We start from the raw sequence: 14,286 nt of genomic DNA, 5'->3' as shown, positions 1-14,286 counted from the left end.
CCCAGCAACAGAGGCGGCACACCGGGTGTGACCCACAACCACTGAGCCAGCGAGCGGTGGGGCTGGGGGAGCCTGGGGGCCTAGACTCAGGGCAACGACGCTAAGCAGCAACCGTGAGCCCGCGGCTCGTCCCGTGTAAAACCCCCACGTAGGCACCGAGCACACAGCCACCTTCTCCACCTGCTACTGTAAACCTGCACAGGAAGTTCTGAGTTACAGACACACACACACACACACATTTGTGCTTCTAAATTTTACACATGCCTATTAAACTCCTATGTACACTTTTTAATTTTTTTAACATTTATTCATTTTTGAAAGAAAGAGACAGAGCATGAGCAGGGGAGGGGCCGAGAGATGGAGAGACACGGGATCCGAAGCAGGCTCCAGGCTCCGAGCTGTCAGCACAGGGCCCGACGCGGGGCTCGAACCCACGGACCGAGAGATCCTGCCCTCAGCCGAAGTCGGAAGCTCAACCGACTGAGCCACTCAGGCGCCCCTGAACTCTTACGTACGTTTAAAAACTAACATTTTGAACATTAGAAAACACACGTTAATGCACTTTATAGAGTAAGAAAATGATAGGCATAGAAGTTCTAAGCTTTTCTTTCCACATCTCAATGGGCCGTGTTGTGTGTCCCACACTGGAAGCCACCGCTGAGGTGCTGTGTGCCTTTCGGACACTATAACTCCATCCAGAACAAGAGGTCACTCTGCACAGAAAAGTCTAAGTGTCCACCAAAGCCCAGATCAGATGCTGCAAGTAGATTACTCATACAGCTGGAAGCTACCTTTAAAGGCACACAGGGTGTCTTCTATAGAAAAAAAATAGCTTTGGGGCACCTGGGGGGGCTCAGTCGGTTCAGCATCCGACTTCGGCTCAGGTCATGTCTCAGGGTTTGTCAGTTCGAGCCCCACATTAGGATATGTGCTGGCAGCTCGGAGCCCGGAACCTTCTTCGGATTCTGTGTCTCCCTCTCTCTCTCTGCCCCTCTCCTGCTCACGCTCTGTCTCTCTGTCTTTCAAAAGTAAATAAACACACACAAAAATTTTTAATACATAAAAAAATACAGTATGCTTTGAGCTAAAAGGCAGCCTATGGAATGGGAGAAGATACTTGCAAACGACATATCGGATAAATGGTTAGTATCCAAAATCTATAAAAAACTTATCAAACTCCACACCATAAAAACAAATAATCCAGTGAAGAAATGGGCAGAAGACTTGAACACACGCTTCTCCAAAGAAGACGTCCACATGGCCAACTGACACGTGAAAAGATGCTCCACATCACTCATCATCGGGGAAATACAAATCAAAACCACAATGAGATACCACCTCACACCTGTCAGAATGGCTCACATGAACAACTCGGGCAACAACAGATGTTGGCGAGGATGCGGAGAGAGAGGATCCGTTTTGCACTGCTGGTGGGAATGCAAGCTGGTGCAGCCATTCTGGAAAACAGTATGGAGGTTCCTCAAAAAATTAAAAAGAGAACTACCCTCTGACCCAGCAATGGCACGACTAGGTATTTATCCAAAGGCTACAAAAATGCTGATTCGGAGGGGCACACGCTCCCCAATGTTGACCGCAGCTCTATCGACGATAGCCGAATTATGGAAGGAGCCCAAATGTCCATCGACTGATAAAAGATAGGTATCACGTGACTTCACTCATATGTGGAATTTAAGAAACACAACAGGTGAACACAGGGGAAGGGAAGGAAAACTAAGATAAAAACAGAGAGGGAGGCAAATCATCAGAGACTTCAATACGGAGGACACACTGAGGGCTGCGGCAGGGGAGGTGGTGGGGGGATGGGCTAGACGGGTGATGGGCACTGAGGAGGGCACCTGTTGGGATGAGCACTGGGTGTTTTATGGAAGTGACGAATCACTAAGTTCTACTCCTGAAATCATTATTGCACTATATGCTAACTAGGATTTAGATAAAATTTTTTAAAAAGTAAGTTAATTTAAAAACCAAAATGAGTGTGGGGCGTCTGGGGGGCTCAGTGGGTGCAGCGTCCGACTTCAGCTCAGGTCGTGATCTCGCAGTCCGTGAGTTCGAGCCCCGCATCGGGCTCTGGGCTGATGGCTCGGAGCCTGGAGCCTGTTTCCGATTCTGTGTCTCCCTCTCTCTCTGCCCCTCCCCCGTTCATGCTCTGTCTCTCTCTGTCCCAAAAATAAATAAAAAACGTTGAAAAAAAAAAAATTTTTTAAAAAATAAAAACCAAAATGAGTGTGGGGCGTCTGGGGGGCTCAGTGGGTGCAGCGTCCGACTTCAGCTCAGGTCGTGATCTCGCAGTCCGTGAGTTCGAGCCCTGCGTCGGGCTCTGTGCCGACGGCTCGGAGCCCGGAGCCCGCTTCGGATTCTGCGTCTCCCTCTCTCTCTGCCCCTCTCCTGCTCACACTCTGCGTGTGTGTGTGTCTCTCTCTCTCAAAAGTAAATACACACTAAAAAAAAAAAATGATAAACACTAAAACATTTTTTTAAATAAAATAAATACATAATGATAAAAATAAAAAGATTGTTGCCTCTGCTCCAAATCACTTAAATGAAGATCTCTGGAGGTGGGCTCAAGCATCTGTGTTTCTTAAAGCCCCACCCCAGAAATGGTGCTTTGGTGGTCTGGCAGGCAGCTGGGCACTGGGCTTCCTCCTTGATCTTCAGGGGAGCCAGAAGTGCAGCCAGGCGGAGAAGCGGCGAGGAAAGCCTTCCCCGACCACCTCAAGGAAGCACTGCTCCCTCCTACTCCTCCTCACGCAGTGGGTCTCAACCTCGGCTGCATTAAATCAGAGTTTCCGGGCTGGGGCCCAGGCACCAGTAATTGCCAGAGCTCTCCAGGTACATCCACCACACAGCCGCGGAAGGGAACCACCACCCTGACTCCCAGACTCCCAAAGCACTTGCTGGCAAAGGCCTCCCTAAAGAGTGTCAACCCACATCGGCTTGAAGGAGCATCTACGTAAAACACGTCTACACCACCTGTGGCTTCCTGTCTGCCTCTTGGTATATTTACGTGGGAGACAGCCTCCCGGCTCATCGCTACCCACAGGGCTGGGGGAATCTTCATCCCATTAAAACACCCCACGCGTCCCAGGCCCTCCACGAAGGGTGAGTAGACGAGCAAACACGCGGAAGGCAACACGTTTATTTCATCAGGAACTTGCTGATCGCACGGGCGCCATGACTAAAGTGCCGTTTCAAAGAGTAAGGGGGTTCTGCGGTTTGAAAATCATGACACCACGGCGTGACCAGGCAGGTAGAGGTCCTGACCGCCCCACCCCCTGCCCCCCGCCCCCAAGTCAGAGGTAGAAATGAAAATACGTGGGGGAAAGCATTCGTTTCCAAGGTAAGGCCACGGCTCACAGCTCCACACTGTTGATTTCTTAGTACGTTGTTTGGTGGGGCCGGTGTTGGGGGTGGGGGGGCGGGTGACAAAGACCCCGTGTGGTTCTGGTAGCTTTATCGCACACACGTAGCTTTCAAAGGGAACACGCTGTCCTCGTAGAAGCTGCCGCTACATGGGATCTACAGTTCTTCAGGAACTAGTGATCAACAAAGAGTATCATCCGTCACCTTCAAATGCCACCTAGGAGCCATCTCCCCAGAGCCAGTTTCTTTCTGTGGCCCAGACCCCCACCACTAATTCAAGAATCTTCACACAGCCTTTGTTTTAATAGAGTGTTCAGGGACTTCTACGCCTTACTGAAAAATGGCTTGGGGCACGGCCAAGATCATCGATTTCCAGCAAAGCTACGTTTTTCCAGAGCGTACCTGGAGTCACTGCGCCCCGGGGTCCGTGGCCTGCTCCAGGGCTGGGGGGTCCTCGGCCGGTGGCTTGGGCAGGTCCAACATGGCGGACGAGTCTTTCCTGGGATTCCCGGTCACCAACATCCAATGGTTGCTCGGCTTTTCGACTCTGTGTGAATCCAGATGCGTGTGGACGGCCACCTCAGCTTCCTTCCCGAAATAGGTACTGGGCCAAGAGAGAAGGGACACGGGTTGGAAACGGGGTAACGGCCCTGGGTAAGCCGTCCACATCATCTTCCAAGCCCCTGGCTCAACAGCCTCCGCTCGGGGCTGCCTCTACCGTACGTCTTTGCTGGATGTTTGACCTGCTCGGGCAACGCCGAAGCGCCTGGGGTCCCATTATCGCTAAAATCCTCTTGTCAAAGGGGCGCCTGGTGGTTCAGGGTCCAACTCTTGGTTTGGGCTCAGGTCACCATCTCCCGGTTCGTGGGTTTGAGCCCCGCGTCGGGCTCTGTGCCGGCCGTGCGGGGCCTGCTTGGGATTCTCTGTCTCCCTCTCTCTCTGCCCCTTCCCCACGTGTGCTGTCTCTGTCTCTCTCGAAATCAGTAAATAAACTTGAAAACAAAATCCTCTTGTCAGGGAAAAGCTTGTGGGACACAAGGGGCTCCGGTAGGATTTGCCGTGCCACCAAGTGAGTCCTTGGTGACAATATTTCATCATCAAAGGACTTCTTGCGTCGGGGAGGCGGGCACCCTCGTTAAACCGAGCTGCCTTGCTCAGAGGCACAACCTCCACGCCCATCGTGGATGCGAAACCCTGCAGCAAAGTTCCTTCCGTACCTCAAGAAAAGATGCCTGTGGACTGCTAGCCCCCGATTCGTGCGGCAGTGATAGATGAGGATCTTTGCATTTGCCTTTAAAGAGGAAGAGACAGTGCTGTTTGCATTAAGAATTAAGGCCTCCGAGTCCTGAAAAGCAAACATTTTGGTAGCCCGGCCAGGGGTGAGGCGCCAAGCGGGGTCTGGGTCAGCAACGGGCCGGGCGCCCCGCTTTCGCACGAGCACAGCCGGGACCGCGGCACGACCACGCGCGAGCCGCCGGCAGCCAGGCACTGCTCCCGCGAGCGCAGGGGACGCACTGGCCGCCTACTCCTCCCCACACCTCGTCAGGCAGCCGCCGTCTTCACCGACGCTCCACGGGGAAGGAAAATGAGACACTAACGGTCGAGATCATGGCAACGGCGAGCGATTTCAAGGAGAGCAAAGCCGGGCCGGGGGGCGCGTCGCCGGGCACCCTGCGTGCATTCTCCGTGCCAGAGGAGAGACCCTGGTGAGCGCGGGTCCGCCTGCAGAGCCCCGCAGGGGGGCGCACGGGGCCGGTGGGCGCAGGTGGCCCGTAGCTGGGGGCCCCCTCCCGCGAGGCCACCCCGCTGGTCACCCCTTCGAGTCCCTGCCCGCTGGGGTGCCACACGCTCCCAGCGACTCCCAGCAACCCCCACTCTGCGTCCGCGGGAAGTGTCAGGAGCCAGCAGCAAAGCGCCTGGCCCAGCGGACTCGCCTTCCCGTCAGGCCCGTGCGTGGGGCCCCAGTCCCGCAGGGCCCGGGCTCCCGAGAAAACGTCAGCAGTGGGAACAGGAAGGATGGCCCCGCAGGACCCAAGCTTCCAGGCCCTGCAGAAATTTTCTTCCTGGAAGGAAGCAGGTCATGACCCTCACCGTCCCGGGTGGGGGGCTCTCAGCCTGACTCGGGGGCGGGCGCCCAGCCTGTGTGTGTCTACAGCTGGCAGGGGCTGGGCGGAGAGAGCACACAAGTCACTTTAGGCCCTGGCACGCTGAGAAGCCCCGATGTACAGACAGGAGAAAATCGCATCCTCGGAACAGCGCCCGGGTCTCCCCCAGGCAGAGCTCACCGGAACGGGGGCGCCTTCGTATTCCAGGCGCAGCTGGGGGTCCAGGAAGGCGGCCTGCCAGCAGCTCAGGTAGGAGACCTCATCCGTCAGGTACGCCTCCTGGAGCAGAGATCTCTTGGACGACTTCTGGAGGGTCCTGTGGTCACTGGATAAATACAGCTGAAAAGGACAGCGCACAGATGAGCTACGTCACGCTGCTCGAAAGGCTGGGGACACGAGCAGCTCACTGGCCGATGTCAAGGGCGTTCAAAAGCAGCTTCGGAAAACCCCGTTCTTGCCGACTTTTGAGAATACTCTGTTTTCCTCTGCCGTCGAGACGCCATCTCAGAATGCTGAGGCCGCCCGCATCAGTTCCACTGCCTTTCCTTCCTTTGAATTTTGTTCGTGTTTATTTATTTTTGAGAGAGAAAGAGACAGCATGAGCAGGGAAGGGGCAGAGAGCGGGGAGACACAGAATCCGAAGTGGGCTCCAGGCTCCGAGCCGTCAGCACAGAGGCCGACGCGGGGCTCGAACTCACGGACCGCTAGATCATGGCCTGAGCCGAAGTCGGACGCTCAACCGACTGATCCGCCCGGGGTTTTCCTTCCTTTGAATACCAAACCCTCTGTCTCCTCCTGATCCATCCCCCTCTCCTCACTCTCAGGACCTAGGCCTGGACCACTATTTTTCTTCTGAGAAATAATTATGCATGAAACTTGTTCCATGAAGCCAAGTGTCCTTAAAACCGTCACTGTCACAGCTACGTTTACTGTGAGCCTCGGAGGGGGGCCCACGCCCCCGTGGAGCTGATGTCCACACTTGGGATTTATTTAGGCCGCTCTCTGGCCACCTGTAACTGGGTCAAGAAGCACGCCATCCTGCAGAAAACTCCAAAACGTTAGTTGTTTGTTAGTCCTTTACTGATTCCCCTTGACCCTGAACCTGGAGGCCATCTCTGCAGATTTCGGTAGGTTTTCATGTGCAAAGCTGTGCCGTGAGGCGCTACGGGGAAGGCAGCAACGGGTTGCCATCGTGAAGGTGTTTCCTGACGAGCAGGAGAGGGGACGGAGGAGGTGAAGGGGAAGCACCCATGAGGCGTGGTGGCCAGAAGGGACGTGCAGAGCTGTAGGCGGGCACACGTGGGGACACATGCTCTCCCAGGGGCTCATGAGAGCTCTGAGGAGAAAGCAGTGTGGTGCCGGGAGCCCGCGGGCAAGGCTGACCGCGTGTGGACACGGGACATGTCACAGAGGGCCTTAAATGCCACCGTGGTGGCAGCACTTACCAAGCCCGAGCCCCTAAAGGATCAATCTGGCAGCATGCATCTACTGTGGTCTGAAGTCAGGACAGACCGGAGGGGTCAAGCCACGGAGGGCCTGGATTGAGGTCCCAGCACTGGGGATGAAAAGAGAGGGCCAGGAGCACTGCAAAGGGAGACCCGTGGGCTTGACCACAAGCTAGATGTGGGCGGGGAAGCTGGCCGGGCCCACACAGGCAGACAATGCCGACGTCAAACCACAAACCCCACTTTGTCAAAGAAAGATGATAACGACTCAGGAACAAGTCTAAAAGGTGGTGATTACCAGATTTTTTTAGGAACGCCCCAGAAATACTTGCTAATTCAAAGACAAGTTCCAGAAATATGAGAATTGAGGAAGAGAGGCAGTCATCATCCCTGGAAAGAGAAACAACTGTCTGCCCAGAAGTCATAAGAGAACCAACTGGGGGGCCCCTGGGGGGCTCAGTCGGTTGAGCGTCCGACTTCAGCTCAGCTCATGATCTCGCGGTTTTTGAGTTCGAGCCCTGCGTCGGGCTCTGCGATGACAGCTCAGAGCCCGGAGCCTGCTTCGGATTCTGTGTCTCCCTCTCTGCCCCTCCCCTGCTCGAGCTCTGTCTCTCTCTGTCTCTCAATAATAAATAAACGTTTAAAAAAAGAGTAAGAAGAGAACCAACTGGAAAACCACTGGAAGCGATAGGAGTGAGTGATCTCATCAAAGGCGAGCATGAACATCAATGACTTGGTCACATTTTTGTTGCAACTATGGTAACACCCAGTGCGAGACACCAAGAGACAACCTTAACGGGGATAAGCGTCAGGTCCACTTGGGGAGAACCACAAAACTTCACTGAGAGATGGGAAGAATAAATGAGTACACGGCGGGGCATCTCAGAAGAGCATGCGTGTCATAGAGCTACTAAATCCGTGAACTTGCGCAGTTTTACAGGCCGATCAAAACCGCCGCGTGATCTTTCTCCCCATCGGGGGGGGGGGGGGGGGGCAGAGAAACTTGCAACAGTAGCTGCATCTAACTGAGACGTTCATTCCTAATGCGACGAAGAGGTGTGACGAGAGAGAGACAGCCCTAGAGCTGTCCGAAGGTAGAGTATAACCCTCGGACAAAAATACACAACTTGAGCTCAGAGCGTCCAGATAGGAAGCTGAGAGAGCTCGTGGACGTATGGGGACTTAACGGGCGCTACGCAAGGCATGTGTCAGTGAGGAAAGAGTAATTATTCAAGAAATAACACAAATGTGGCTCTTTAGTCATTGGGGGGGAAATCACATGTCTGCACGGAACCCTGTATCAGAATAAATCTCAAACGGCTAAGGAGCACCTGGGGCGCCTGGGGGATCAGTTGGTTGAGCCTCCAGCTCCGGGTTCTGGCTCAGGTCATGATCCCAGGGTTGTGGGATCGAGTCTCATGTGGGGCTCTGTCCTGAGCATGGAGCCTGCTTGGGATTCTCTGCCTCTCTCTCTTTCCCCTGGCCCCTCCCCCATTCTCTCTCTCTCTAAAATAAAAATAAATCCATTAATTAAAGAAGAAAAAACTCCAGGGCACCTGGGAGGCTCAGTCAGTTGAGCATCGGACTTCAGATCAGGTCATGATCTCGCGGTTCGTGAGCTTGAACCCCACGTCGGGCTCTCTTCTGTCAACGCAGAGCCCGCTTCGGACCCTCTGCCCCCCTCTACCCACATGTTCTCTCTCTCTCTCTCTCTCTCAAAAACAAACCTTAAAAAAAACAAAGAGAAAAGCAAGAACAAATCCCAGCACAAGGTCAACTTGAGCCATCAAGAAGTCGATGCAAGTTTCTCTTTCCATAGTATCTCTGGGGCAGGGGCAGGAATTGCAAAGGGAAACACTGATCCGTTTATTCAAAAATACGGTAGGGGCGCCTGGGTGGCGCAGTCGGTTAAGCGTCCGACTTCAGCCAGGTCACGATCTCGCGGTCCGTGAGTTCGAGCCCCGCGTCAGGCTCTGGGCCGATGGCTCGGAGCCTGGAGCCTGTTTCTGATTCTGTGTCTCCCTCTCTCTCTGCCCCTCCCCCGTTCATGCTCTGTCTCTCTCTGTCCCAAAAATAAATAAAAAACGTTGAAAAAAAAAAATTAAAAAAAAAAAAAAAAAAAAAAAATACGGTAAAACAACTACCATTTCAAAGCCAAGTAGCCAAAAAAGATAGATAGATAGATAGATAGATAGATAGATAAAATAAAATAAAATAAAATAAAATAAAATAAAATAAAATAAAAATAAAAGCCATGTAGCAGGTGGCAGGAAACATTACCTGCAAAATGACAGAACGTTATCGTCTGTGGAAGGGCAGGTAATAAACGCAAATCAATGCACAGGCGGAGAAGAGGTAATTTATAGGAGACAAAGGAGTTGGGAGAGTTAAGGAGAGAGTGGAGAGAGGTAGGGAACAAAGGAGGGAGGGAGGGAGGGAGAGAACAGACTATAAAAGAAAGTAAGCCAAAATGTTAGGAATGTTAATCTCTGCATAGGACAACTGTGACTTACTCCCCTCCTTCAACGATTTGGTATTTTCTCTACTTTCTACGTTTCAAATCAGGCTGCAGCTGACCATCTGTGGTGTAGGGGTTCGACTGGCAACGCTGATTTTTCTTGGTAGCAGAAGAGCCAGTAATGCTACACGATACAGTGATGGAAGCTGTGATTCGGTGAGAGACGGTGCGGAGTACCCAGTCCGCCGCTTAACGGCTGAGCGACCCGGGGCAAAATCACCTGACCTTGTGCCTCAGTGTCCCCATCAGTAAAATGGGCGTAAAACGTTCCCTAGCTCACAGACTTGTTTGGATATCGAAGTGAGTTCATACAAGTGAGGCAGTTAAGCATGTAGCAAGGTGCAACAATCCCACGTTATAGACGACAAAGACTCAAGAAAGGTCAACAACTTTACCCAAAGCCCCACCCCATAGATCGACATTTCAGCTGGAGTCAAACCCACATGTATCTGGATCTAATCCCCAGGGGAAAGGGAAAAATCAAGTTTAAAAAAAAAAAGGAAAAAAAAAGTTATCAGATAACACGCCTTGCTGGCCTTGGTGACATTGACAGGTGTCAGATGATTATTGATTAATCCAATCATTTTTTGGTTTTGCGTCAGCTGCGTAGCAAAGGAGGGTTTTCTCCCTTCCTCCTTAGCGCCTGAGGGTATTCGCTTCGTAATCGGAAAAGCGACGAGGCAAGAAAGAAGTAACTCCCCGACACCGCGTGTGCAAAGCTCCAGGCTGAGACCCGGACGAAGCCAGAGACGCCTGCAGCGTTCCCTGTCCCCTTCAGCCGGCGGCCGCGACTCACCATTTTGTCTTCAAACCCTCCCGTGGTCGCGAGGCAGAAGTCCTGTCCGTACCTGAGGACCTGACCCGTGGCGTTTCCGTCGGCCCTGCGCGTCAAGAATAAGCATCGCGTCAAGTCTCTGGAGTGCGATCCCTGCCACGTTCTAGTTCTGGTGCTGCAACTCTGCTTATAACCCACGTTCTCGCTAATGCGTGTCCACACTTTCGAGATGGCCGTTTCCGTTGGCCCTCAGATCCGGCTGGCACCCTGTCCCTGTGTCCCGCCACAGCCAGAACGCACAACGCCCCTTTATCTGTGGCCCAGAGCACGTCACGCTGCCCTGCCCTGAGGAATTCTGGTCAGGTGCGCGGACAACTTTAGAAAGATCCAGGGTAACACACTGATTCGAACACACCTAACACAGCCTTCCCCCTCAACCCTCCGGGATGCGGAACTTGTGCTCGGCGTGTGGTTGTCTCAACATGAATGAATTACCGGTACTCAAAAGAAATCTGAAGACTAAGAGGTCGGGCTACATTTTCCTAGTAGAAACATTGCTATCCTTATTTCACGAGCAAAGTGAAAGCAAGGCTTTCCTACTGTAATCGTGGCTCTGCTCTGAGGATTTAATCGCTCATTTTCAAAACGTCAGGCACATTTTTGGTAAACAGTTCATCAAAAAAGAGCAACTCCCTTTGCACCGAGCTATCTAGTTTCGCTCTAAAAGCAACAGAGTGATTAAAAGCCACAGAAACACCCATAATGAGCTCCGAGCACCCCGAGAAGCTGTTAGCAAAACCCAGTGCAGGCGGAGTGTGAATTTAGTTCCCTGGATCCAATACCTCGGAAGGAAGCCTTTATTTTTTATTTTTTTTTTTCAACGTTTTTTATTTATTTTTGGGACAGAGAGAGACAGAGCATGAACGGGGGAGGGGCAGAGAGAGAGGGAGACACAGAATCGGAAACAGGCTCCGAGCCATCGGCCCAGAGCCTGACGCGGGGCTCGAACTCACGGACCGCGAGATCGTGACCTGGCTGAAGTCGGACGCTCAACCGACTGCGCCACCCAGGCGCCCCAAGGAAGCCTTTATAATCGAACACAAATTAGCAGTTGCCCTGAGGTTTAAGGTGAAGGGTGTGTAAAGGGCCCCAACGGCGTCCTCAGTGGGGGACGGCAAGGCGGGAATCCCAGAGAAGGTTCCCACCGCCTCGGCCTCCAGGCACCCTGAAGCTCTGCGCGCAAACATATTTCTGGCAAAAACGCGCGGACAACGGGAGCGTCTCTACCTCAAAATGGTGAAAGTGTTTCTGCCAACCGGGATCCTGGTTTGAGCTGCGCTCAGGCCACACGGCACCTCTAACTCGTCGCTCAGATGCGCTTTAATTTCATCGGGAGTCGTGCACAGGCTCAGGTCCCCGCCCAGAAACAGGTGGGCCTCCACCTCCGCGTGGGCGGGGTTCACGAGCATCACCTTGTCGCCACAGTGAACGTACCCATCCTCCGAAACGGAAAGCTGCATCTACAACGGAAATGGGAGTTTTTCAGACTCACCTCACTGCACCTTCCTTCCTTCACTGTCTAGGACCCATTTCGTTGGCGGTAATACCACTCGGGCCACTTGGGTAATAACCACTCTGGCTCCCTCGAGTTTTCCATTTCCTTCCTTTTCCTGCCACGGATCCCCTCCCACGTCGCCAAAGTCTCCCCCCGCCCCCGCCAAATCCCCAGTGAGGTAGAAAAAGCCGATGAAAAACCACTCAGGCTGACTCCACCACTAATAGATTCAAACTCACTGGAAATGCCTTCAGCACCAACCAAAGGGTGTTTTACATATTCCTGCACTGACGTGTTCATTTCTTCGTTCGGAAAACGAGGGTAAACATAATTAAGGGCAGATTTCTCCTCTGTTCCTAAAATCTTAGGGAATTTTAAACTGTGGTTTTCAGATCTAAAGGAAAAAACACAACCTGATATTTTCCAAATGATAATTCATTTATGGAACGTTTGCTTGCCTGACTCACACTTAATTCAGTAGAATTTTGAAAACAGTGCTTGAGTCTAAAATTATCAGTCTCACTAAGAGACTCTTTTTTTTAATTGTTTATTTATTTTTTGAGAGAGAGAGAGAGAGAGACAGAGTGCCAGTGGGGAAGGGGCAGAGAGAGAGAGGGAGACACAGAATCCGAAGCAGGCTCCAGGCTCTGAGCTGTCGGCACAGAGCCCGACGCGGGGCTCGAACTCACGGACTGCGAGATCATGACCTGAGCCGAAGTCAGACGCTTAACTGACCAAGCCACCCAGGTGCCCCACCATCGTCTTTTTGTTGTTGTTTTTTTTTAATGTTTTAATTATTTTAGAGAGAGACAGAACATAAAAGGGGGAGGTGCAGACGGAAAGGGAGACACAGAATCCAAAGCAGGCTCCAGGCTCCGAGCTGTCGGCACAGAGCCCGACGCGGGGCTCGAACTCACGATCGGTGAGATCATGACCTGAGCTGAAGTCGGACATTTAACCAACTAAGCCACCCAGGCGCCCCAATAAGAGACTCTTAAACACAGAGAACAAACTGAGGGCTGACTGGGGGCGGGGCGGGGAATATGGGGGATGGGCCTTGAGGAGGGCACCTGTTGGGATGAGCACTGGGTGTTTGTATGTAAGCGATGAACCACAGGAATCTACCCCCAAAACCAAGAGCAGATTTTATGCACTGTATGCTAGCCAACCTGACAATAAATTATATTTTTAAAAATTTTTTAATAAAGTAAAATAAAATTACCGGTCTCAAGAGATTCTCTTTGAGTCTTCTGTTTCTCTGTATGAGAAGCTGTCCTTTAGCTCTCTTCTCCAAGAAGTCCTTCATGAGCTCCTGGTGAAGGAGGGAGAGAACGTGACCCAGAAGGACAACAGGCCTGAACGATGCAAATGCTGGTGGCAGGTAGGCCAGAAGCACATCCAGTTGAAAGGGCAAAATTTGACCAAAAAAAATGTGAGCATAATGGGGAAGGGTGGGAATTCTCTTAGCGTTTTTTTTTTAATATTTTTGCTGCGTTGTAGAATGTTTGAAAAAAATGAGAAAAGCACAAAACAGAAAGAAAGAAAAGACGAAGCAGCATCGCCTTGGAGGACTCCAGCCAGAGAAGGTCCTGAGTAACCTTTGGAGGCCATGTGTCCCCGGCTGAGGTCTCAGCAGGTTGGCCGGTGATTGTCGCTGAAAGCCCACCGCCCCACCCTCTGCACACACATACAGCTAGATGGACACGCGATGGCCCAGGGCCTCGTCTGAGCCAGTGTCAGTGACAGGGACACCACGGGGACACCTAGGAGGCAGTGTGTGACGGGTGGGGGAGTGCCAGGGGGCAGTGCGTCCACGTAGAGCCCCCTCCCCGCCTGGACGGCGGCCTCTGGAGCCCCTGAGTCTGTAAGGACGGAGGGAGCGTGATGGGCTCTGGACTAACGCGGAGGCACCGAGTTCGGGACGTGTGACCGGGTCAGTGGGCGGCAGGTGAACTTTCTGGGCGTTCGGAGATGCGCGGGGTGAGGGGTACTGGGCGCCTGCAGGGTGAGGAAGGAGCCCGGGACGCTGGACTTGGGGCGGGGAGGGGGGGTCCCCGGGACGTACCTCCTCCAGGTAGATGTCCTCGTTCCAGTTGCCCATCCGCACTCGAGGACCATACAGGTTCTGCGCCATGGCGCCCTCTCCTCTGTCGGCCCCCGACACCGGCCACCGGCGGTGTTAGCGTGCCTCGTAGTCATGGCAACCGCCCCCCCCCCGCCCCGCGATTGGCCAGGCTCGGGGCCCGCTGGCCAATCAGTGACAGCACAGGAGCCAGGGGCGGGGAGGAGTGAGGGTTGGAGGTAAGGGCAAAGGAAGGGTGGGGGTAGGTGGGGGTTGGAGGGGTCGCCCTCCCCACCCCCTGCATCTTCCACCCCCCCCAGGGGAGATCTACCTGAGCTGGGCTGCAGAGCAGGGGGGAGGAGAAACTCCAGCGGGCAGGCCTCGTGGAGTTAAACACGTCAAACCTTTTCCTTCTGCGGGCTCGGGGCGGGCTCAGTCCGGGAAG

General features: G+C 53.2%; 1 protein-coding gene across 2 annotated transcripts; it reads right to left on the bottom strand.

The window, feature by feature from the left end:
• Positions 1-294: 294 nt before the first annotated feature.
• Positions 295-13,980, bottom strand: CFAP161 (cilia and flagella associated protein 161). 2 transcript variants are annotated; one of them, XM_058736380.1, is made up of 8 exons: positions 13,845-13,980; positions 13,002-13,091; positions 11,512-11,744; positions 10,246-10,330; positions 5,667-5,825; positions 4,599-4,672; positions 3,784-3,985; positions 295-1,457 (listed from the first exon to the last, which is right to left on the bottom strand). In XM_058736380.1, exons 1-7 carry the CDS (start codon positions 13,911-13,913, stop codon positions 3,790-3,792), a joined length of 906 nt encoding a protein of 301 aa, XP_058592363.1. In that variant the 5' UTR covers positions 13,914-13,980; the 3' UTR covers positions 295-1,457; positions 3,784-3,789. The 2 variants fall into 2 exon arrangements, with proteins under 2 accessions (XP_058592363.1, XP_058592362.1); XM_058736379.1 differs by lacking the exon at positions 295-1,457 and having other exon boundaries at positions 3,138-3,985; positions 13,845-13,979.
• Positions 13,981-14,286: the final 306 nt, after the last annotated feature.

Source organism: Neofelis nebulosa, chromosome 7 (assembly GCF_028018385.1).
Source record: "Neofelis nebulosa isolate mNeoNeb1 chromosome 7, mNeoNeb1.pri, whole genome shotgun sequence".
Classification (NCBI taxonomy): Eukaryota; Metazoa; Chordata; class Mammalia; order Carnivora; family Felidae; genus Neofelis; species Neofelis nebulosa.
The sequence above is the reverse complement of the archived record's forward strand: the minus strand, read 5'-3'. Positions and strand labels throughout refer to the sequence as shown.